We start from the raw sequence: 23523 nt of genomic DNA, 5'->3' as shown, positions 1-23523 counted from the left end.
GCGCGCAGATCGATAGACTGCGGGCCCTCCACAATGACCTCTGCCACCCGGGGGTCACCAGGTTCTTCCACTTCATCAAGGCCCGCAACCTGCCTTACTCCATTGAGGAGGTCAGGACCATGACCAGGAACTGCCAAGTCTGCGCTGAGTGCAAACCGCACTTTTATAGACCAGACAGGGCTCACTTGATAAAAGCCACTCGCCCCTTCGAGCGCCTGAGCGTTGATTTTGAAGGGCCTCTCCCCTCCTCCGACCGCAATGTGTACTTCCTCAACATTATTGATGAGTACTCCCATTTCCCGTTCGCCATCCCCTGCCCGGACATGACCAGTGCCACGGTCATTAAATGTCTGAATGGCCTCTTCACCCTGTTCGGTTTCCCCAGCTATATCCATAGCGACCGGGGCTCATCGTTTATGAGCGACGAACTCCGCCAGTACCTGCTCGCTAGGGGTATTGCCACAAGCAGGACCACCAGTTACAACCCCCGGGGGAACGGACAGGTGGAAAGAGAGAATGCGACAGTTTGGAAGGCCGCCCTGCTAGCCTTAAAGTCTAGGGGCCTTCCGACCTCCCGCTGGCAGGATGTGCTCCCCAATGCGCTCCACTCTATTCGGTCACTGCTCTGCACTGCCACTAACGCCACCCCTCATGAGAAAATATTTGTCTTCCCAAGGAAGTCCACATCGGGGACATCGCTACCACCATGGCTGACGTCCCCAGGGCCGGTCCTACTGAGAAGACACGTGAGGACCCATAAAATGGACCCCCTGGTCGAGAGGGTCGACCTCCTCCATGCCAACCCCCAGTACGCTTACATTGCGTACCCAGACGGGCGGGAGGACACAGTCTCCATACGAGACCTCACACCCTCGGGGGCCCCAGTAACCCACTACCCACTACCACCACCCCCCACGATCCAATATCCAACCCCAGCAGACGGCACGCCTGGGCCCCGCGACCCTCTCGACACCCACGAGGACTACACACCAGTGCCCCAGCCTCCGCGGGACTCGACGCCGGAAGCTTCACTACCCCTGCCGTCGCCACGTCGATCACAGCGGCAGACAAGACCTCCAGAGAGACTCCAATACACAAACTTTTAATACACTCCACCCCACCGGACTCATTTTTAAACAAGGGGTGAATGTGGTAAACCACTGTTTGTATTCCACTGTGTACATGTCTGTACATGCCTCGGCTGACTCCTTCCACGAGTCCAGGTATAAAGGTGAGTGCTCCACAGTCCCTCTGTATTCTGGACTGGTCGACCACTCGAGGCACACCTTCATTCTCTTGTTAATAAAAGCCTGTTAGTTACTCGCTTAACCTCAGTCTTTTGAGTGATTGATAGCGCATCACAAACAAGGAGAGCTCGTCGAGCGAAGCCGCCGGAAGCGCACAAAACGGTAGTTTGGAAATAGTAAACTCCGGCTTTGACCCTCCAAACTCGAAAGTGAGTCTTTTGTGTTGTTTCTGGAAGTCCTGTCCCAGGAGCACATCACTGCATAGGTTTTTGAGCACCCCGAGCCGGGTGGAGAAATGAGTGCGGCGATTGAGAATAAGGTGGACAAGACAAAAGCCAGAAAAATTGGTGGTCAGTTTCATCAGAGCCATTGCAATTTCCCTGTCTGAGGGGTAAATACGCAGTTTTAACTTACTGATAGCCCGCTCACTAATGAAGCTTTCAGAGCTGCATGATTCGATTAGTGTGCTCAAAATGTGTCCATTTAGCGAAACCTTCGTGGCTGCATGTGGCAGACTTTGGGGAAAAACAGCTGTGATGGGAGGAAGAGCAGTTTTACCCTTGACAGCTGTAACCTTAGCAGTGGTTTTTGGGGGAGGAGCAGTTTCATAAATAGCAGCTGTAACCTTAGTAGTGGCTCTTGAGGGAGGAACAGTTTTATAGGTAGTAGCTGCAAAACTAACAGGAGCTCTTGACCGGTATACCTTAGAAAAGTGGCCTTTCTTACTAACAGAGGCTCTTGACTGGTATACCTTAGAAAAGTGACCTTTCTTGCTGCAATGATTGCAGGTTGTGTTACGAGCAGGACAAAATTTCCTATAATGGAACACACCTCCACAGAAGAAACACTTCCTTCCAGATTGCCAAGATGCCGCTAGGGCAGGATCATCATCATTGAAGGCTTCTAGAGTAGGGTTGTCATCCGTTAGGTTAGAGTCATCATCAGTGAGGGCTTCCGCCCGAGGACTATCGAAGGATTCACTAAATGTGATAGCAGCAGCCCGTGCACGTGGTGAAAGGTAGGTATCTGCATTCCTCTTTGCTGAGTCCAGAGAACATGCCTGGTCATAGGCAGCCTGTAACTTGAGGGTTTTATTCTCCAACAGACGCTGATGTATGAAGGGAGACGCAATCCCATTACTAAAGGAATCATGAATTAACTCCTCCTGGTACTGCTCAGCTGTGACAGCTTTAAGATTACAATCCTTGCTGAGCCTGCGAAGTTTCTGAAGGAATTTGTCAAGTGATTCCCCGGGTTCTTGTCGAGTTGTGGCCAGTAGGTGCCGAGCAAAAATTTCATTCGGGGACTTGATATATAGTTGCTGTAGTATTTGGATAGCGGCGTCATAGTCTACACAGTCTTCAATATAGTCAAACACATGAGGGGATATATAATTAGCAAGCATTTGTAACTTATTAGGAACATTCTCACCACACTCCTCAAGGAAGTTGCTGAAGGTACGATACCAGTGTTTCCATACTTTAGCCAGCTGTAAGTGAATTCGGGTCCAGGTCGAGACGGGCGGGTCTGAGTAGTTTCTCCATGATGGATCGATTACTTCATCCGATTTCCATTCCACGTTTTGAGTCGTAGCTGTCTGTTCCCGAAATAACCCAGAGCGTGGAGTCGATATCAAGTTGATTAAATTGACGTAATAAAACTCACTATGCACTTGGTTTGAGTATAAAGCAAGGCTTTAATCAACTTGTTTCAAAACATTGAGGTCTAGTTGTACTTCATTAGTTCCTGTCTTACAAAGTGTCCCTGGGCAAGCTGGGCCCACGCCCGAGTATTTATACTCCTTGGACGGTGCCACCAGCTGGCTGTCCAGTGTTATTTCATGAGTCGTTTCTTCATGATGATGAGATTTATAACAGATAAGTTTTTGTTAACCAAAGTTATTGAGGGATATGGGGACAGTCGGGTATATGGAGTTAGGTCTCAGATCAGCCATGATCTAATTGAATGGCAGAACAGGCTCGAGGGGCTAAATAGCCTACTCCTGCTCCTATGTCCAATAGTGGTTAGCACTGTTGCATCACAGCGCCAAGGACCCGGGTTCGAATCCGGCCTCGGGTGACTGTCTGTGTGGAGTTTGCACATTCTCCCCGTGTTTGCGTGGGTTTCCTCCGGGTGCTCCGGTTTCCTCCCACAGTCCAAAAATGTGCGGGTTAGGTTGATTGGCTATGATAAATTGACCCTTAGTGTTAGGGGGATTAAATATGTGGGGTTACAGGGATCGGGTGGGATATGTGTCGGTGCAGGCTCGATGGGCCGAAATGGCCTCTATCTGCACTGTGGGGTTTCTGTGATTCTGTGATTTCTGTGATTCCTTTGTTCCTATGTTCTCATGCCCTCTCCAAACTCATTGTTCATGTGACCCACCTCTTGCTTCCTTGACCTCCATTCCTACTAAACTGTTGACCACCTAAGTTCCCTTCCTGCTAGCTGATTGTAAATGGTTCTCTCTCTTCAGATGCTGTTCCTCTCCCTTTCAATGGCCACGATTTTGCCGGTGCTCAGAGTGTGGGTTCGGAGGCAGGTCCGCTGTCAAAATCAAAATGATTGACAGCGGGTTGGGAGCCCGCTCCGAACCCGCCTCCATGTAAGTTTCCAAAATGTCGGGTCTGCGATTTCAGAACAAACCTGACACCAAGCGACAGGAGAGGCATTTAAGATTGTTAAATGCTTGTTAACTACTATTTTACCAGCCTATTTCTATTTTCCCACTTTTTAACGGGGTTCCTGTCATTCGGAGATCACGTCAGGTAAGTAGGTCGGATTTTCTATGTCTCCCCATTACTGTAAATAGGTGACAGCTGTGAAAGTGTTATGAAACCTACCATTTCACACCTGTTCACTTCAGAAGCTTGCGCCTTCAGAACTTGGAAAACACTTCAGAGCTGTATGCAGTTTGGAAGTGTTTGTAGTAAACTCTCCATCCACTGTCACCCCCTTGGAGCAGACTCTCTCACCATTGACAGATTGATTCTGTCATCTCAACTTCAGCTGCTATCTAGTCCAGCAACATCGGTGTCCTTGGAAAATCTCACCTTGGTCCTCTGAATCCTTCCACGATCAGCCCCAGCAGCATCATCACCAAGCGCACCAACATCACCAACAACAATACCAACCTTCTCCGCAATCACCTGATGCTGCACAGGACACAGGGCATCATCACCCGACATCATTGCTGCCTGGGAGGCCAACGATGGTATCACCATGGCCAGATTTACTTCACTTGGCATTGCACACCCTGGCTGCCACATGATACGCTAGGTTGATACCACCCCACACCAGCACCATAAAGCATCCATACAATGTCCAAGCCATTCCTTTCACACCCATTACAATTGGGGAGGGGGGTGGGAGTTATGTCTCAACATTCACTGGAACTCACTAACACACTTCCAAAGTTGAGCACAGATCTGTCCAATAAGGTCAAGTGTTGAAAATATGGATTTCAATGTTTTACAACACATTAACAGAAACTTCACATGGACATTGGCTAAACCACCCAGGTGCCTACCCTTGTGTGTTGTTAGTTTGTATGCTTACAGTAGGATGAGGGTGAGTGTGAGGGATGGCTAGTGAGATGGAGAAGTGATAATGTAGATAGAGAGGAATGGGTGGAGGTGCAAGGTAAGTTGGTGTGAGTAAAGATGTGCAGGAGTAGGGTAGGGAAGGCAGAGTGATGGGGACGTGATGAGTGGTACAGCAGGATGAGGTTGAGTGTGGCTTTGCAGTAATGTTTTGTGATCTACTGAGATCATTGAAAGGCTTGTGCCACTGCAGCCTGGTCCTCCTGACGACATCCCTGCTTGTGCCCTCCTGTGCAATGTGCAACCAGGCTGCACTGATTTCCTGGGGTGGTCCCTTCTGCCTATGGGAAGGGAAGAGAACCTCTCTGCCTGCTGTGACTCCCTCCATAAGCATAAGCATATGGAGGGAGTCATGGGAGAGCCTGGGTGCAGCCATGCACCTTTGTGCAGTGCTTGTCAGTGTTTGCAGCACCTCAATGCTGTAGAATACTGACAGCACAACTGTCAAGATCGATTTGGACATGGCCCCTTTAAGGAAACTGGCTGATGACGTGTCATCAAATGATGTCATCAAACCCGCTTCCTATTAATTGGCCGGGAACCTCGCAGGGCGGGCTTAACAAGCCCAATCAACGAAAAATCGCTTGGAGAGTGCGGGCTGGAGTAGGCAGCATGCTGGGACAGCAACACTGACCCCGGCCGCCCCAGACCCAGCTCGGTCAGCAAAATAGCGGCCAGTAATTCTATCATCACCCCCCTTTTCAAAAACCCACCCTTGACCCCACTGTCTTGCAAATTACCACCCCCTCTACAACCTCCCTTTCCTCTCCAAAATCCTTGTACATGTTGTCACTTCACAAATCCATGCCCATCGTTCAACTCTTCAGTACATGGAAACAGACCTAAATAAAATCACAAATGACATCCTCAGTTACTATGGCTGCGGTGCATTATTCCTCCTCAACTTTTTTCAACTTTAAGCATGGTCAACCACATCATCCTCCTCCAATATCCCTCCTCCATTGTCCAGCTCAGTGGGACCGCCCTTGCTTGATTCCATTCTTACCTATCCAGTTCTAGCCAAACCATCTCCATAAAGTGTCCCCAGTCAAACAAAACATTGCCTGCCCTGGCTGTATTATGTAAGAACTGCACCTACTTAGCTTCACCTTGCTGTTTAGCACCTTCCAGCATTAAAGGGATAAAATGCCAGCAGAGAGGACATTCGTGCTTGTCTGCTTGGGGCAGGTGCTTATCATGTAAAACAATACTGTTGGCTTAGCTGAGCAGAATTCTTGCGAAACATCATTCGCTAATGTTTTGCCAGCTCCTTTAGTCCCTGGACACTATATTTACCTTTTCTATCACCTCTCCCCATACCTGCTGCAACAGGCAGGGTAAGCTTGAGAGAGGGGGGTGGGTGACGATAAGTCCATACAGGATGCCCTTCTGCTCCCTGACTCCTTCCGAAACCTGGTCCATGAACTTGACTCACTGCTGTAATTCATTCCTCTGTAATATTGCTCAGTTGACAGTAATTCTCGCTCCCAGTGCTGTTTCTGCTGTTTAAGTGGCTACTAATTGCAGTTCAAAGCTGATTGTCAGAGGTATTGATTAAACCACTTCTCGCAGCCATTAAAGCACACATTTTAGTGTAGCACCAAGAAACTGTAAAGTGATTTTGGGGTGGGTGTGGGCTGGGGGAGGGGGGATTTAACCAGTGCACCAGTAATTCTGAAAAAATATAAGGCAATGCTGAGTTGACCCCTCAATAATACACCAACAGCAATTTCTAGAGTTAAATTGTTTCCCTTAAACAAATTCAAGCAGTTTTATTAATATCTCTATAACTCTCATTCCCCCTTCACAGAGGCATTTTAGTACAACGCAAAATAAGCTAACCTGGCATGTGTGGCCACATTTGGAACATTAGGGAATTTCAGCATGGCTGCACACCCAAAGTGAAGCTTAGCTAGATAGGACTGTGGGTCTGAGAATCAAAGGCGACAGTGTAACAGCCTTATCTCTGACTCACACTCCTAAAAAAAAATGGGTTGAAAGAACTTTGCAGCTTTCCAAAGCTCTGGCTGAGAGGCAAATGCGCCCGGTGGGGCTCGGTGGGGGAATCACAGGAAGGGCCAGAAATATTGAGGAAACTCAAGAGAAACAATTTAAAAGTGCACAGGCAACACAAATTGCTTAAACCTAAGTTCTCGATTGAAATCATTCCAGGCCCAATATTGCACTGAAAATGGTGAGGAAATTTACTCTCTAAGTTCTTCAAATGCTTTTGGAAAAAAATTATTAACCTGTAAGGGTTTAATCAATAACATTTCCATATACTGTACATTGTGACAGGTTTAGTGGTCCTGTTGCTGTGCAAATTTAGATCAAGCCTTGTCTATATATTCTGTAAATTATTATCTCTTTATAAATTAAAAGATAAGGCAGAGTTTAAAATGTCTGATAGGGGCCAGTACATCTGAACTGATGTATATGTTAGCAAAATATTGCGGAGGCTGGAAATCTGAAATAACCCTGACGAAGGATCACAGACCTGAAACGTAAATTTGTTTCTCTCTCCACGGATGCTGCCTGGCCTGCCGAGTGTTTCCAGCATTTTCTGATGTATATGTTCTTTGTTCCTGATTCTCAGACTGGTTTGACGTGTTAACGAAGCTAAGAGGATATGTTTCCAAGGTGTGAGTGACACCTAAATTGTGTGAATCATATTCAATTCACTTTGGAACAGATATTATCAGGGAGATAAAGGAGCAAATAAGACACTGTAAGAAAGATTTGCATTCTTATAATCATATTGAATTAATTGTTATCTCCAGGCAAAACAAAGAGAAATATAATTTATAAATTGTGGATTTGGAGGAGAAGTTTGCCCGGACTGCCCCTTCCAGACTCTAGCTCCGTGTGAGGCAGCCAATCCAGAAATTTTAAAGAAAAAAGATGTTTGTCCATTCTTTGGTGGTCCAGGTCATGCCTGGTTTGACTCTCCCTCCCTTCCCAGTGGGGTCGACTTCTATCCATCTAGAGTCTGGTACACCTAATTTCATTGGGCAGAACAGACTCAAGAATTATGCCAGTCTTCGAATGAGCTGGAGAAGCGAGCAGTCATGGCATAGGAAATCCCCACCCCGTCTCCGCCCTCTAATGACATTTATCCTGTATGGGGCAGGTGGAGGTTTAGCCCCTTAAAAAAGGCAGGCCAGAAAATCGAGAAAGTCCAGAAAATCCCATTCTAGCAGAGATCCAGTCTCCTACTGGAGTTACAGCAGGGGTCTGGCGGAAACCTCAAGGAAATCCGAGGCTATAGGACCAATTTTACAAATATGCACTCCCAGCAGGGAGCACAACCCACCTGCAGCAAATATCAGGAAATCGCAGACTCGTTTCCTATAATTTTTCATTCATAATGGATGGGAAATTGTGGTTTCCTGAGATGCACTTGATACATCAGGAGTGTGCTTTTGTAAAATTAGCCCTTATATACACTTAGTGCTGAAAGAGCAGCTTTTATCATCAAAGGACATGGAGAGTAATAGTTAGTCACTGTCTAAAATTTACAATTCTACATGTGACTTTTCCTTGTTACAATTGCTGTAACTAAAATAGTAATTCAGTTTGGAGCTGAAGTACCTCGTGCGTGGCGTGTTGGTGTTGCTATCCTCTGGAAAGACCAGAAGCAAAGTCAGAGTGCACGGTTGTACGAGTGAACGAGTGTTGGGGGAAGGGCGAAGCAATCGTCAGCCAGTGGATTCGATTAAATAAGAAATGCAGCCAGCAGCGAAAATCTTGTTCAGTGAGGGGGTTCCCTGAAATCTTGTTCATCATTGGGGATTGGAGCTGAAATCTTGTTCATTGTGGGGAGGGCTCCGAAATCTTGTAGGTGGAGGTTGCGGTTGGGAATGAAATCTTGCTTGGTAGGGGTTGGAGGTGGGGACCAAATTCAGTCTCGTGGGAGGCAGCAAGGGTTTTTTTAATCTGAGGGTAGTTGTTGTGATTCCTGTGTGTTCAGTTGGAGATTGCCATATAAAGTTAGGTGTGACCCCACTCACCTGATTTACATTGCTAACTACAGAAGCAATACTATTAGAAATTTTCAACTTCTCACTGTTTTTAAAATATAATACAGTCCCCACCACTTAAAATGTCCACATTTAAAATGGGCAGTCGATTATATTGGAAAAAGGTAACAACCATTCGCAACTCCTCAGATAATGAAGCAGTCCATGCCCGCATGCAGCAAGACCTGGACAACATTCAGGCTTGGGCTGATAAGTGGCAAGTAACATTTGCGCCACACAAGTGCCAGGCAATGACTATCTCCAACAAGAGAGAGTCTAACTACCACTCCTTGACATTCAACAGCATTACCATCACCGAAACTTCACCATCAACATCCTGGGGGTCACCATTGACCAGAAACTTAACTGGACCAGCCACATAAATACGGTGGCTACAAGAGCAGGCTAGAGGCTGGGTATTCTGCAGCGAGTGTCTCACCTCCTGACTCCCCAAAAGCCTTTCCACCATCTACAAGTCACAAGTCAGGATGAAGGGATTATTACTAGTCCTAGCCCCTTTAGGGCTACCCCGGATCAGGCATATGCTTCAGACGTTCACTTTCAACTAAAGTTGGAGGTAGCTGAATCCTAAAGATGCTTAATTGGGTCTAAAGGTCCGGACTATCTCTCCCTAAAGGAAAGGAACAACCTGAAAGTGTTACCATCATCCAGATAGCACTTTTAATAAGTTTAGCTAGACTGTAACGTTTTGGATATTATGAGGGTCTGGAAAACTCCTCCAGAATTCTGCAACTCCTCACCAAAGAGTGTACAGAGATTGAGTTTGTGAGTTTGATACAGAAGTATTATGTGAGACAATTCTAAAAATGTATAGATTTATTGAAGAACTGACATGTAATTTACAGTTGGTGAGTCAATTGCAACATTAACTGTGGGAGAAAACGTATTAAACATTAAGGCATGCTGGGATACTTGACCACTTTACTAATTGAACAAAGGACACTAAACTAGTTAAAACTAAAAGAACTGCTGACTGCCATAATGAAGTCAAGCTGACCTTTTGGCTTAGGACATCTGGTGATAAAATGTGAACATGTTAATCTGTTTCTTGAAATGTAATGTAAGCTAAGCACCTGAAGTTGTTTACCTTGCTGTATAACTATGAGTGCTGTACATTAGTAATTTAGAGTGCTGGTGGGCAGTAGGGACTGCTGCAGACTCTCCGTGATATCACGTAATAAATTCCTAAAGTGAACCTCGAAGTCTCCGTCTGATAGTTAATTTCCTCGACAGAATTTTGGGGTAGTCTGCCAGGATCCCTAACAACGGGATCTAAAAGAACTAAGAAGGTCTAAGTTGGGTATAGCGTCGACCTTGTATATCACTTGGCCCGCTTAGGCTCCAATTAGACAAAGGAAATTTAAAAAGGGACTCTCCTAAAAATAAAAGGAAAGTGCCCGGTGCCTCCCAGCTGAAAGGGGGAGAGCACCTAGCGCGTCCCAGCTGAAAGGGGGACGGCGCGCGGTTGCCTAGTTATCCGGCCGGTGACTCATGCTGAGCCAAGAAGCCCGTCAGGCTGAGGCAAGACTGCTGAGAAGAGAGAAAAGACTATGGCACCGAATTAAGTAGCTACAAAGAGAATAAAGGGTTGACTTCGGGATTCGCAGACGGAAAAAATGGTGAGCGATCATTGTGTATATAAAATAACCCGCGGTTGTATAACCAGTAAGTTTAAAACTAAGTTACAGGAGTAAGGAGAAGATAGGAAATAACGGCAGTCGAGTGGATTTGTCCGAGCCTGCCAAGAAGGGAGCCCGAGGCAAGGTAGAACAGGAGGCTGCAAATGGTAAAATCAAGATATGTAAAAGAACGAATGACAGAATAAAAAAGCTCGTGCAACATCGAAAAAAGGTAGGAGATCCCATCGTTCCACCGGGTTCGCCAGCCGATACTGTAATAAAAGAAACAGGAGACGATCGGTATGCGGTAACTTTTAGTAGTGATCTGTATGGATGGTCGGGTGGAGATTGGCCTTATGGGGGAAGTTTTAAAGTACCTTTAATAAAAGAATGGGAGGAAATTACTAGAAATGAAGGAGGGGATCCTGAGTGGGACACCCCCTATATGTTATGGTGCTTTGCTAGGTGGATGGAAGTAGCAAAAAGACACCAACCCCCAAAGAAGAAGGGGAAACAGGAAGAGGCAGAGGCTAGTCAGAAAAAGGAAGAGGTGCTGCCTAAGGCTCCTGTTGTGGGAATGTATCCCCGAACCCCAGCGGGAGATCCGGTTGAGATGGGGGAAGAGTTAAATAATTTACTAATGATAGCGGCTGCTCTAAGACAGCAACCGGCACGATTTCCGGTGCCGCCTCCATACAATCCACCCCCGCCCGCAGATGAACCCGTAATTGAACCTCCTCCTCCAGCAGAGGCACTCGGAGCAGGAGCTGTTGCACTGCCTGGTAGTAATGTATAGGACCTACCCTCACGTGATGGACCTACAACTAGGTCACAAACACAACCTGACACTACTACCCATCAACTTCCTCGAGTCATGATGGGAGAGGTGGCAGTGTTAAAACCGTGGTCCCCAGCGGAAGCTAGAGCTATGATAGCCGAGGCACCAGACCCCTTAAAGAAGCCCACTGCCTTTCATAATTGGCTAGGACAAATATGTACCATTTACAGCCCTCTTCCTGGGGATGTGCTAATGCTGCTAAAATGTGCGTATGGGTCGTCATGGTCGACCCTAAGGGACGGATTTGCTGTTCCCCCGGGAGAAAATGGAGATTGGCGACAAGATGATGTACAACTGAACCAGGGAAATGAGTCTTTTGCTCACTGGTTAGAACATAGAGGTAAAGAGGCTATAATGAGAGGAGCCAAGAAGCGTAGTGACATAGGAGAAGTTACTCGATGTCTGCAAAGAAAGGAGGAGACAATTCCTGATTTTGTAGCTCGATTTAAAAGCAAGTGGGAGGAACATGCGGGAGTTCCGTTTGCAGACAATGGACCTTTGGCAGTACAAACACTGCTAAACTGCATGTTACCCTTTCAAGCTCAAGCCTTTAAAATGATTAATCTAAATTGGCAGACTCAGCCCTGGGTGGACGTAGTTACTGCTCTGGTAAATATGGATAGGGAAGGACTCTTTACTCAGTCGAAAGAGCAAAAGCCAAAAACAGCGGGGCAATATTTCCAACAGAATAGAAGAGGATTTGCAGGAAGAGGAGGTTATGGTAGAGGCAGAGGAAGGGGAAGAGGACAATGGCAAATGAGAGATAGATCACAGGATGAATGTAGGAACTGTGGGAAAAGAAGACATTGGGCTAGAGATTGCCGATGCCCCCCAAGGCCACAGCAGGGATACGCCCAACAAGGAGGGTATCCAGCTCCAGGCACAGAAGGAACTTCCTTTTCTTTCAGTAACCCTAATCCATCCGCATAGGGGTGCCACGGAGAAGCAGTGGTACAGGCGGCTGTGATCAGATTGTCCAAATCCATGAGAGAACAGCCTATGGCTACAGTTAAAATAGCCATTTGGACCTTCTGGTCGATACCGGTGCAACAATGTCCTCTGTACCCCACTCCGTGGGTATACCCCCCAGTCAATTTAACGTTGTAAGCATGGGAGTAGCCGGTATCCCTATGTTAGAACCCCTCTCCAAACCTACCGAAATTCAAGTGCACGGGCAATCCGTCACAGACACCCTCATAATTTCTCAGACCGCCCCTCTCCCTATGTTGGGAAGACAGGCTTTATGTAAATTGGGAGCAATTATATACTGCACTCGAGACGGCATGTTCATGGAACTGCCTCAAATACAAACTCATCAGCTAATGAATTTAATGATAGAGGAAAAGCAAGTAGAAGGAGCCCCCATTTTGTACTGCTGGCAGCTGAATAGCAATCCTTATGGCCAATTGGTAAAAAATGTATACCAAGCCTTGCAGGAATTGGAAGATCCTCAGGGGCAGTATTTACAATATCTAATTGAAACCAGTAGAGAAAAGAAACGGACCCATTGTACGGCATGGTACACGCATAAAGAAACACCCAATTATCAAGAATTGGTTTGCTCATACCTAAACCAGCCAGAATTGCTGCAGATTTCACCTTATTTATTCTTTGGAGATAAAGGCCTGGGAATGTTGGTTCACCTTACACACGAACAAAAAGAAAGATTTAGGATGCATCACACATCCGAACCCCACCTGACTATAGCAGTCAGAGCCCCGGCTAAGGCGAAGGAAGTGGGGGAGATGATAAAAAAATACAACACCACAAGCCAGTCTATTCCATCACGTTGCCAATTCAAGCTGGAAAGGTGGAGATAGAATTCTTTAATGAAACAGAGGGAAAAATTTGTTGGTTAAGAAAAGAATGGGATACTATTTTTGAAAGACAGCAGCCCCCTAAGGAAAATCTGCAATTGTTACCATGGGCATTGACTAAAGTACCTTCTGAATTATGGGCAAAGCACAAGAATCATGTGGGAAAGGTGCATTCGGCCCCTGAACATAGGGTCCAGCTACAGAAGAATGCTGTTTTGCCCTGTCTAAAGCAGTACTGCCTGGCCCCAGAGGCCGAGGAAGGAATAGCAGCGGTAATACATTCTTTACTGCAGCAAGGGGTTTTAGTCAAAACACAGAGCCCCTGCAATACTCCTATTTTGCCCATCCCGAAAGTAGGAAGACCAAATGACTGGCGTTTTGTGCAAGATCTCCGGGCGATCAATAAAAAGTCATTCCCATTGCTCCCTTGGTGCCAGATACCAACATCATCCTCTCCTCTATACCAGCTGATGCAACTACCTTTTCGGTTATCGATTTGTGTTCTGCTTTCTTCTCCATACCACTGCATAAGGACAGTCAATATCTGTTTGCCTTTACTTATAAAAATCAGCAATATACCTGGACCAGGTTGCCCCAGGAGTATACTGAAAGTCCTGCGGTGTATGCGGCAGCGGTTAAAAATGACTTGGAGGAATGTCAGTTATCGGATCAGTCCACCTTAATCCAGTACGCAGATGACCTTTTGGTTGCCTCCCGAACGGGGCCAGACTGCCAAGAAGATACTATAAAATTGCTCCAGCATCTGGCTAGCAGGGGACACAGGGTGTCCTCCGAGAAGTTGCAGTTTTGCCAAACATCCATCCAGTATTTGGGTTTTCAGTTAGAGTATGGACAGCGAAGATTGGGACTGGAAAGAATAAGAGCAGTGGATAAAGTGCTGATCCCGCGAACAAAGAAGGACATTTTGTCATTTCTGGGAATGGTGGGTTATTGTAAACAATGGATATATGACTACAGAGAAATGGATGCAGTCTTACGATCAGCTACACTGCAGACAGAGCCCCCCATAGTCGAATGGACGCCAGAACGAGATAAGGCATTCAGTGATCTTATAAAAGCTATGGTCAGTGCTCCCACGTTAGGACTACCTAAGTATAATAAGCCTTTTCAGTTATACGTCAATGAAAGAGAAGGCTTTGCAACAGGAGTACTGGCACAAGAACATGGGGGAGGAAAAAGGCCTGTAGCATATTACTCTGTAGCCTTACCAGCCATAGTGAGAGGCATGCCAGCCTGCTTACGAGCCATTGCTGCAACCGCCACAATAGTGGAAAAATCCATCCCTATTGTGCTTGATCACCCTTGTGTGGTAATTATTCCCCATGCAGTGCTGCTATTATTAAATTCGGCAGCTACTCAGCACTTTACGGCGGCAAGAAGGACTGGGTATGAGATAATCCTCTTGTCACACTCTAATTATACCTACCAGCGATCACCAGCTGTCAACCCGGTGACCTTTGTGCCAATACCAACAGAACATCCAGGTGAATCAGAACACGACTGCTTGTTAACTGTTGAAGCCACCACTACACCCAGGCCAGATTTGCTAAGTGATCCTATTGATAATCCTGACTTGATCCTCTTCACGGATGGTTCTTCGCATCGACCCAGTGATGATCAACTATTAGCAGGTTATGCGGTGGTGACTCCTCGTGAATTATTGGAAGCTTATGCGTTGCCACCTGGCACATCTGCACAAGCAGCTGAACTATATGCATTAACCAGAGCCTGTATTTTGGCTAAAGATCAAAGCGTCAATATCTATACTGACTCCCGTTATGCATTTGGGGTAGTGCATGATTTTGGACAATTATGGAAAAACAGAGGTTTTATTACATCCTCAGGAAAATCTATTAAGCATGCGCAAATGGTGTTAAATTTGTTGGAGGCTATTCAGTTGCCAAGTAAAATTGCAGTACTAAAATGTGAGGCCCACACCATGGCAGGTGATGAAGTCTCGTGTGGAAATAGGTTTGCTGATAGTGCGGCTAAAGAGGTCGCACTGAGGCAGGCCCCACAGCTTCAAGCCACCAAAAATACCGTTAGTAACTTTCCTCCAGAACTTCCTAGTAGCATTGATGCTGATCTACTATGACAGGCCCAAAGTCAGGCAACAGTCCAAGAAAAACGTACTTGGAGTAAGGCAGGTTGCTATCAAGATCATGATATATGGATGCATCCTGATGGCCGAGTGGTTTGCCCAAGAAGCTTGTTTTTGCCCCTGTCTCGCCTGGCACATGGACAGGCTCACATGGGCAAAGGAGGGATGGCACTTGCATTGTCCCAACAATGGTATGCACCAGGAATAACGGTAACAATTGAAAAAGTTGCCAGAACGTGTTTAGTATGTCAGCAGAACAATAGAGGGAAATCGCCCGCAAATTTTGATCACCTACCCCAACCAGAGCTGCCCTTTGAGAATCTACAGATAGATTTTGTACATATGCCCGCAGTAAAAGGATTTAAATACATACTGGTAATAGTAGATATGTTCTCCAGATGGGTAGAGGCATACCCCACTAGGAGGGATGATGCCAGAACAGTAGTAAGCATTCTGCTAAAAGAAATAATACCTAGATTTGGAATGCCTATGGGAATAAACAGTGACAGAGGAACTCATTTCACCAGCAAACTGATAAAAAACTTAACTGAAGCCCTTGGATTTCAATGGAAATTGCACATACCTTACCAGCCACAATCCTCAGGAATAGTGGAAAGAGTGAATGGGGAAATCAAGGCCGCCCTAACCAAAGTATGCCAGCAAAATGGGTTGCAATGGTCGGATGCCGTGCCAGTAGTAATGTATGCCCTGAGAAATCAGAAAAATAGAAACACAGGTCTGACACCACATGAGATCTTGATGGGCCGGCCTATGACAACAGGCACACGCCCACCCATGACTCCAGAGAAGGTGGCATTAATTTGGAATGATGAAAAATCATTAAAATATGCTCAGGCCATGTGTGAAACAGCAGGAAGAATACATGAGAAAGTGAGACAGGCCCAGACGCGCCCCACAGAAGGAAACATGCACCCCTTTAAACCCAGAGATCAAGTTTATGTGAAAGCGCTAAATAAAGAATCTTTTTCTCCTAGGTGGAAAGGACCATATTTGGTGCTGCTTACAACTCGAACAGCTCTCAAATTGAAAGAAAAACCTGATTGGGTACACGCTACAAGGTGCAAGTTGCATCATCCGGAGGAAACAGCGGAGGTGGAGTATAAACATACTGCACCAGACACCACTTCAGAAACGGGAAAAGATCCATGCCCACCATAATTTGGCACTCCATTGAAGGACTGATTACTTTCGGATTGCTATATATGTTTATATTTAATGCTGTATAACAATAATTAGGATAATTTAAAGATTTCTAGGATAAATCAGGAAATATGTTAAACCAGATAATAATAATCGGCCTATGTGTAATAAGGACAGCCGCCTGGACCATCCTGCCTACTGAAAAAACAGAATGGGCAGGCCAGTTAGGATGGAAGGCGAGAGACAGTAACCAATCGCAGGGAACGTACACTTGTAACAATGGCACCATTTGTGTAATTACTAATTGGACGAATAATTGCGAAGCCTGTGGGATGTTCGAAATGAAATCTGGGATGGATAAAATAGTATTTAGCCAAGGATCTAATATAACTCTAAGTATAAAATGGGAAAAAGGAGTGAACATAAGTTGTAGGATAGAGAATGACACTGACATACTAAACAATTATACTAAATTATGGAAATGGTATAAAAATGACACAAGAACCGGAGACATGGAACAACCGATATATTTGAAAGACGGTCAGGCGTACGGATGCGTGAATGCAACTCTTATAGAAGGAAGACCTCACTGGTATGGGGAAACATTCTTTGCAAAGAAAACGAAACAGATAGAAAGTCCTATGGACCATTTGCAAAGATTGCATTCTACCTGTACCCCGGTCTTGATCTCCCCATATACTCTAAATTTGACAGTACAGGTACAATATGAGGATAAAAAAGATACTGGATGTAATATTACTACTATACAAGCCAAATTGAATAAGAGAGTTAGGATCGGGAGAAGGAGAAGGGACTTAGCAACGGTCTTGGGAGGAGTAGGAACTGGTATGGGAGCCCTTAAAGCAATAGATATTGAAACATTGCAGAATAAAATACAGCAAGTAGGAGGGCTGACAGGAGATGCTATAAAATTAAGAAATGCTTGGGACAATGGACTGACAGCAGCGATGTTAACACAGTGGATATCAGATACAATGAGTTGGAAGCAAGTAAATAAGGTAGAAAAGGAACAAGAGAATGTTGCAAAGGGACAAGAGAAAGTCAATAATCATACTCAATGTATGTTTAAAGAAATTACCAAGCAGTCACTGAGGGCTGAGCTAGAGCGAATCGCAATGTCAGGACATGCTCCTAGTTGGATGAGAATTTTTGGATTTGAAGGAAATAATCTAGAAGTAAAACCTGATCGAAGATATACTAAATGTGACCTTAAGGGATGTAATTTTACAATGAAAGTGGTAAATGTGACAAAAGCCAAAACCTGGTGTCAGTTCTTGGTGTTGCCCCAACTGTTTGGAGAAAACTTTTGGTATCCCGAATTTCATGGTAAATGGATAGATCAGGGGAATAAGACCCACGATGCCTCGGATTGCCAAGATTGGCCGTTTGGAAAAGTATGCCCATTGCATACCCCTATATATGAACCTTGCTCATTACAACATAGTAGAGGTACATGTATTTGGAATTTGAAACCTTGTAATGATACTACCTTGCATGAGATAGGCCAGAACTATCTGTGTATTAGCAGTGCCTGGCCTATATATGTAGACGGGATTTTGAAAAGGCCCCCTTTAAACACTTGCATAAAAGATGTTTATACTGTGTTTGACCCACATACCAACAAGACATATCAGTTGGGAAAATGGGCTACGGTAATGCAAAGAAGAACTGTATTGGGGATAGAAAATGCCGCCCCTACAGTTAATTTGGCTAATCTGACAAAATTTTTGAAAAACAATGAAAAGATAGCAGAAGCCTTAGCGAAAAGAGGAAGAGATCTGCACCATTTAAAAGCAGTGATGGATTATGATGAGCAAGGTTTGATTCGAATAGCTACACAAATAACAGATTTGACGGTACACCACTGGTGGGATGTGTTTAACGGATGGTCACCTAAAGCATCCGCAGTGCTGGAATTGTTTGTTCACCCAATGGTTATATTTTGTGTAGTGACAGGAGTTTTATTTATATTAATTTGTATAATGTGGATAAGAGTGAGATATCTGCTAGCGCAAACAGTAGAATCAGTAGCATCTGTAAAAAGAGCTACGAAAGTACTAGAGAGAAAGGAAAGAAAAAGAGCCAACCAGGAGGACTATGATGAAGAAGATTGTCTAAAAATGCGTCCCTTCCCAAAGGGCTATTATCCTCCCTATGAAAACGAACTGAATACAATGCCGTAAAGCAGTGTTGATCAGTAAAGATCAACAAGGAGGGAATTGTGGGAGAAAACGTATTAAACATTAAGGCATGCTGGGATACTTGACCACTTTACTAATTGAACAAAGGACACTAAACTAGTTAAAACTAAAAGAACTGCTGACTGCCATAATGAAGTCAAGCTGACCTTTTGGCTTAGGACATCTGGTGATAAAATGTGAACATGTTAATCTGTTTCTTGAAATGTAATGTAAGCTAATCACCTGAAGTTGTTTACCTTGCTGTATAACTATGAGTGCTGTACATTAGTAATTTAGAGTGCTGGTGGGCAGTAGGGACTGCTGCAGACTCTCCGTGATATCACGTAATAAATTCCTAAAGCGAACCTCGAAGTCTCCGTCTGATAGTTAATTTCCTCGACATTAACAGTTCCAAAAGAGAAAGCTTACAATTCTATTATCAGAGATCCTTACTCTCAAATCTTAACTTCACTACAGTTTACAGTTCTTAGTTTTCTACAGGATATCCACCAAATTCAATACAGTACCTTTGATCCCCGAGGTACAAAGAGTTGGAGACTTACAGAGCTGGCTCTGAAGCTGAGAATCGCTTTGCCCCTTTAAAGCGAGTCTACTATCCCATTTGAGAGTTCAATATTTATACACTTTTCCAGTGGTATTTCCTTTAAGGTTTTCTGCTGATGTAAGCTAAGTATCTCTAGCCATTTTTTTGCTGACCCCTGTAATTCCCACAGTCACCTCAGCTGATAGCATTACAGAACCATGTCTCTCCTCTAGGTGTTCTAAATTTATCATAATAAACAGTGTAACAGCAGGTGCGTTTTACTTGATGTAATTTTTACAAAGGCAGATGTTTGTGCTTCTTTATGAAATGTAAATTAGAACACCTTGTACAGGGTGAACTATTGTCTTGTTCCCAAAGGTTCAGACTGTCAGAAGCCTTTAACCTTCTGTTTCAATAAGGTTATTGATTCAGTGTCAACAACTGTCTTATCTCAATAGCCAGAATGCTATCACAGCTTTTTCATAGTTCGGTTTCTAGATTTCCAGACCCAGTTTATCATGTTTTAATAAGGCCAGAATTCTTTCATAGAATAGTGTATTTTTCTGAATAGGTTTTATGACTCATTCCTTCACAAGGAGTGTGATAGAATACTCTCCACTTGCCTGGATGAGTGCAGCTCCAACAACACTCAAGAAGCTCGACACCATCCAGGACAATGCAGCCCGCTTGATTGGTACCCCATCCACCACTTTAAACATTCACTCCCTCCACCACCGGCGCACAGTGGCTGCAGTGTGTACCATCTATAAGAAGCACTGCAGCAACTCGCTAAGGCTTCTTCGACAGCACCTCCCAAACCCACGACCTCTACCACCTAGAAGGACAAGGGCAGCAGGCGCATGGGAACACCACCACCTCCAAGCTCCACTCCAAGATAACAATATCCTGACTTGGAAATATATCGGCATTCCTTCATCGTCTCTTGGTCAAAATCCTGGAACTCCCTCCCTAACAGCACTGTGGGAGTACCTTCACCACATAGACTGCAGTGGTTCAAGAAGGCAGCTCACCACCACCTTCTCAAGGATAATTAGGGATGGGCAATAAATGCAGCGATAATAGATGCGGAGCCCGCAAAGCAACGTGCATGCGGTCAATGGCATCCTGCACCATGGGAAAGCCTGCAATTCTCGCAAAGCCACGTGCTCACTCTGCCTGCTGCTCTCTGGCCAGTGAGAAGGTAATGTATTCAGCTCTCTTGGAATATAGAGCCTCAGTGACCTCCCTTATGCAATAGTGCATGGCAAACTGGGAAATGCTGCAAAATATCTCCTGCTCCAGCCTGGAAGGAGCCTGATGCATAAATGTTTGTGGCTACCGTGACTTTCACAGCCACTGGCAATTTGGCCCTTGCCCTGCTCTGAGGTTGCAGTTGTGGTTGTAGCAAATGGCAGATTTCAGTGAGGACGTCCTTGGTGAAGCACAGACCTCTGACACACTGTTCCTCGCTGAGGTTCAGGTAGGAATATTGCTCCCTGCGCACCCTGGACAGATATGGCCTCCTGCTGAGAGCCCTTCTCCCCGTCCTCCTCCCTCTGCCAGCAGCTTGTCCTGCTCTGTGTCACTTCTGCTCATTCTCCCTGTCATGCTGTAGGCCAAGTGGAATGTCTACTACTGCCCCCATGTCTTGGTGCAAGTCATCTGTGCAGAATCCTTGAAATCAGGACAAAATCCTTCAACACTTGCCACTCCACTCTCTGAAGACTTTAGCAACTTTAAAGAACTGTACAAAGCACCAAACACTTCTACAAGCTTAGCAACAGCCAGTAGAAATCAATCAGCAACTAACCTGTAAGTAATTGATGATCCCTTTAAATAGCACTGTGGGAGGTACTTCCTGCTGGTGAACGTGTGTTCAGCTGTGTGTCTTTACGAGACGATGTTAGCTGGAGCATTGAGCTCCATAATGGCAGCGCTGGTGCCAAATCAGAGTTGAACAATGATTGATATCACGATCTGCGTACTCTGCATACTTCCAGCGCACAATCCCATAGCCCGCGCTAATGCCCGACCCAAGATGGTGTCCAGTGTGGCCCCCACCAGAAGTGCGCGCGTGTTCCGCTGACGCAATTTTGGACCTGAATCGTTAAACAGTTTAATAGTTCAATGTAGCAACATAGTCACAGTGAAAGAGGAGGTAGTGGAGATACTGGATGGATTAAAATTGATAAAGGGGTGGTGCTAGAAAGGCTGGCTGTACTTAAAGTAAATAAATCTCCAGGACCGGATGGGATACTTCCTAGGATGCTGAGGGAAGTTAAGGTGGAAATTGCGGAGGTACTGGCCATATCTTCCTATCCTCCTTAGATACAGGGGTGGTGCCAGAGGATTGGAGAATTGCAAATTTTACACCCTTGTTCGAAAAAGGGTGTAAGGATAAATCCAGCAACTACAGGCCAGTCAGTTTAACCTCGGTAGTGGGGAAGCTTTTAGAAACGGACAAAATAACAGTAACTTGGACAAGTGTGGATTAATTAAGGAAAGCCAGCATGGATTTGTTAAAGGCAAATCATGTTTAACTAATTTGATTGAGTTTTTTGATGAGGTAACTGTTGTGTATGTACCTTTAAGAGAATAACTGGTCTCAGACTGCAGTACCGGCAGAGACCACCCCTGTATAAAAGGCGCTAGAGAGCCTCTGTTGGTTAGTTTTGTTTATGCCTTTCACCAGTAAAGATCGTTTTGTTTTCTCTCCTGCTAGTCCGTGTCTCAATCATTCACGGACTTAACACTGGTGACGAGTTAGAAACGAACTTACCTGCAACTCAGCAGCAGCTCCGGCGATGTTGTTGAAGGTCGGAGCCAGAAGAAAGAAGAGAAAAAAAAAAAATAGGCCATTGAAACTCGAGAAACGGGCGTCGACCGTCAATCATCGAGTTCAAAACTTGCAGGAGAGACTGTCCAGAGCCAGGCTGGGTTCCTCGGTCCGTGGTTTCCCAGCTAATCGGGCTGGTGGCAGGTAGTGCTCTGATCCTTCCTGGGCTGCAACGGGGCCGGGCAGCGAGTCGGGAAGCAAGGAGAGAGAGAGAGAGGGTGGAGCATACAGGGCGCGGCCGGTGTTTCGAAGCTGGGCAGCGTTCGGACCTCAGAAGAGGGAGGGAAGTGTCCCAGAGGGTCCGCTCCACGACGGGAAGATAATAAAAGAAAACGAATTAATATTTAACGCGCAGGAAACCATGGAAAGCAGCGCTAACAACAGCGGGGAAGAAGACAAAGCGCGGGAGGCGCCATTTTGTTAAATCGGGGAAGAAGACAAAGCGCGGGAGACACCATTTTAGATTTTCAAGATGCCGAAGACTGGCTGCATCACTGCTTTTGATAATACATTAGAGGACTGGACCACGTATGTGGAAAGAGTCGAGGTATATTTCGAGGCAAATGAAATAGCGGAGGGGAAAAAGGCATCAATATTGCTAAACGTAATGGGCGCTAGAACGTACGGCCTATTGCGGGATCTGATTACTCCAGCCAAACCGAAGGCGAAGAGTTTTAATGAAATTGTTGCTGTTCTACAGGAGCACTTAAACCCTGCACCGCTGTTGATAGCAGAAAGATTTAAATTCCACAGGAGAACTCAGCACAAAGATGAGAGCAATGCTGAGTATGTTACGGAACTACGCAAGCCATCAAAGCACTGCCAGTTCGGAGCAGGACTGGCAGATACCCTACGGGACAAATTGGTCTGTGGAGTCCTGAGTGAAGGAACACAGAAGAAGTTACTCGCAGAAAAAGAGCTGACGCTAGATAAGGCTTTCAGCGTGGCAGTATCGTATGAAGCAGCAGCCAGGGGAGCTGCAGAAATTCAACAAAAACCACAGGAATACGGCACCCACGAAATGACACGGGGATTTGCAAAATGTTATCACTGCGGCAGAACTAACCATGACCAGAAGGACTGCTGGTCCAAAGACAAAATATGCAGACAATGCGGGAAGATTGGACACATTGCACGAGTTTGTAGGTCTGGGAAGAAGACCAGCGACAACAAAAAGGCTACTAAGGAACCGTATAAGAAAGTACAAAAGATGACGGACAGTAGTTCCGAAGACCAGATGAGCGATAGTGAATCCGAGAACAGGAGATTAAGCTGTCTCAAACTTCACAATGTAATCGCAAAAGAGGATCACCGAACCATTTGGGTCACCCTCACGATAGCAGGGTCCCAAGTTAAAATGGAATTGGATACAAGATCAGCGCTAACCGTCATGAATCAACGAGACTATGAGCGGCTATTTTCACACATACTCTTGAGAGAGACATCCATCATCTTGATGACGTATACGGGGCAAAAAGTATACCCCAGAGGAAAAA

At 45.4% G+C, this 23523-nt stretch overlaps 1 protein-coding gene across 1 annotated transcript; it reads left to right on the top strand.

Annotated features, from left to right (window-relative positions):
* The first annotated feature begins 10647 nt into the window (after positions 1 to 10647).
* LOC147122956 (uncharacterized) lies at positions 10648 to 19020 on the top strand. The gene is made up of 2 exons (XM_085962726.1): positions 10648 to 10808; positions 16281 to 19020. Exon 2 carries the CDS (start codon positions 16578 to 16580, stop codon positions 18648 to 18650), a length of 2073 nt encoding a protein of 690 aa, XP_085818852.1. The 5' UTR covers positions 10648 to 10808; positions 16281 to 16577; the 3' UTR covers positions 18651 to 19020.
* The last annotated feature ends 4503 nt before the right edge of the window (positions 19021 to 23523 follow it).

The sequence above is a fragment of the Somniosus microcephalus genome, chromosome 2, assembly GCF_052327205.1.
Source record: "Somniosus microcephalus isolate GS21.2 chromosome 2, FLI_Smic_1.0, whole genome shotgun sequence".
Classification (NCBI taxonomy): domain Eukaryota; kingdom Metazoa; phylum Chordata; class Chondrichthyes; order Squaliformes; family Somniosidae; genus Somniosus; species Somniosus microcephalus.
The sequence above is the reverse complement of the archived record's forward strand: the minus strand, read 5'-3'. Positions and strand labels throughout refer to the sequence as shown.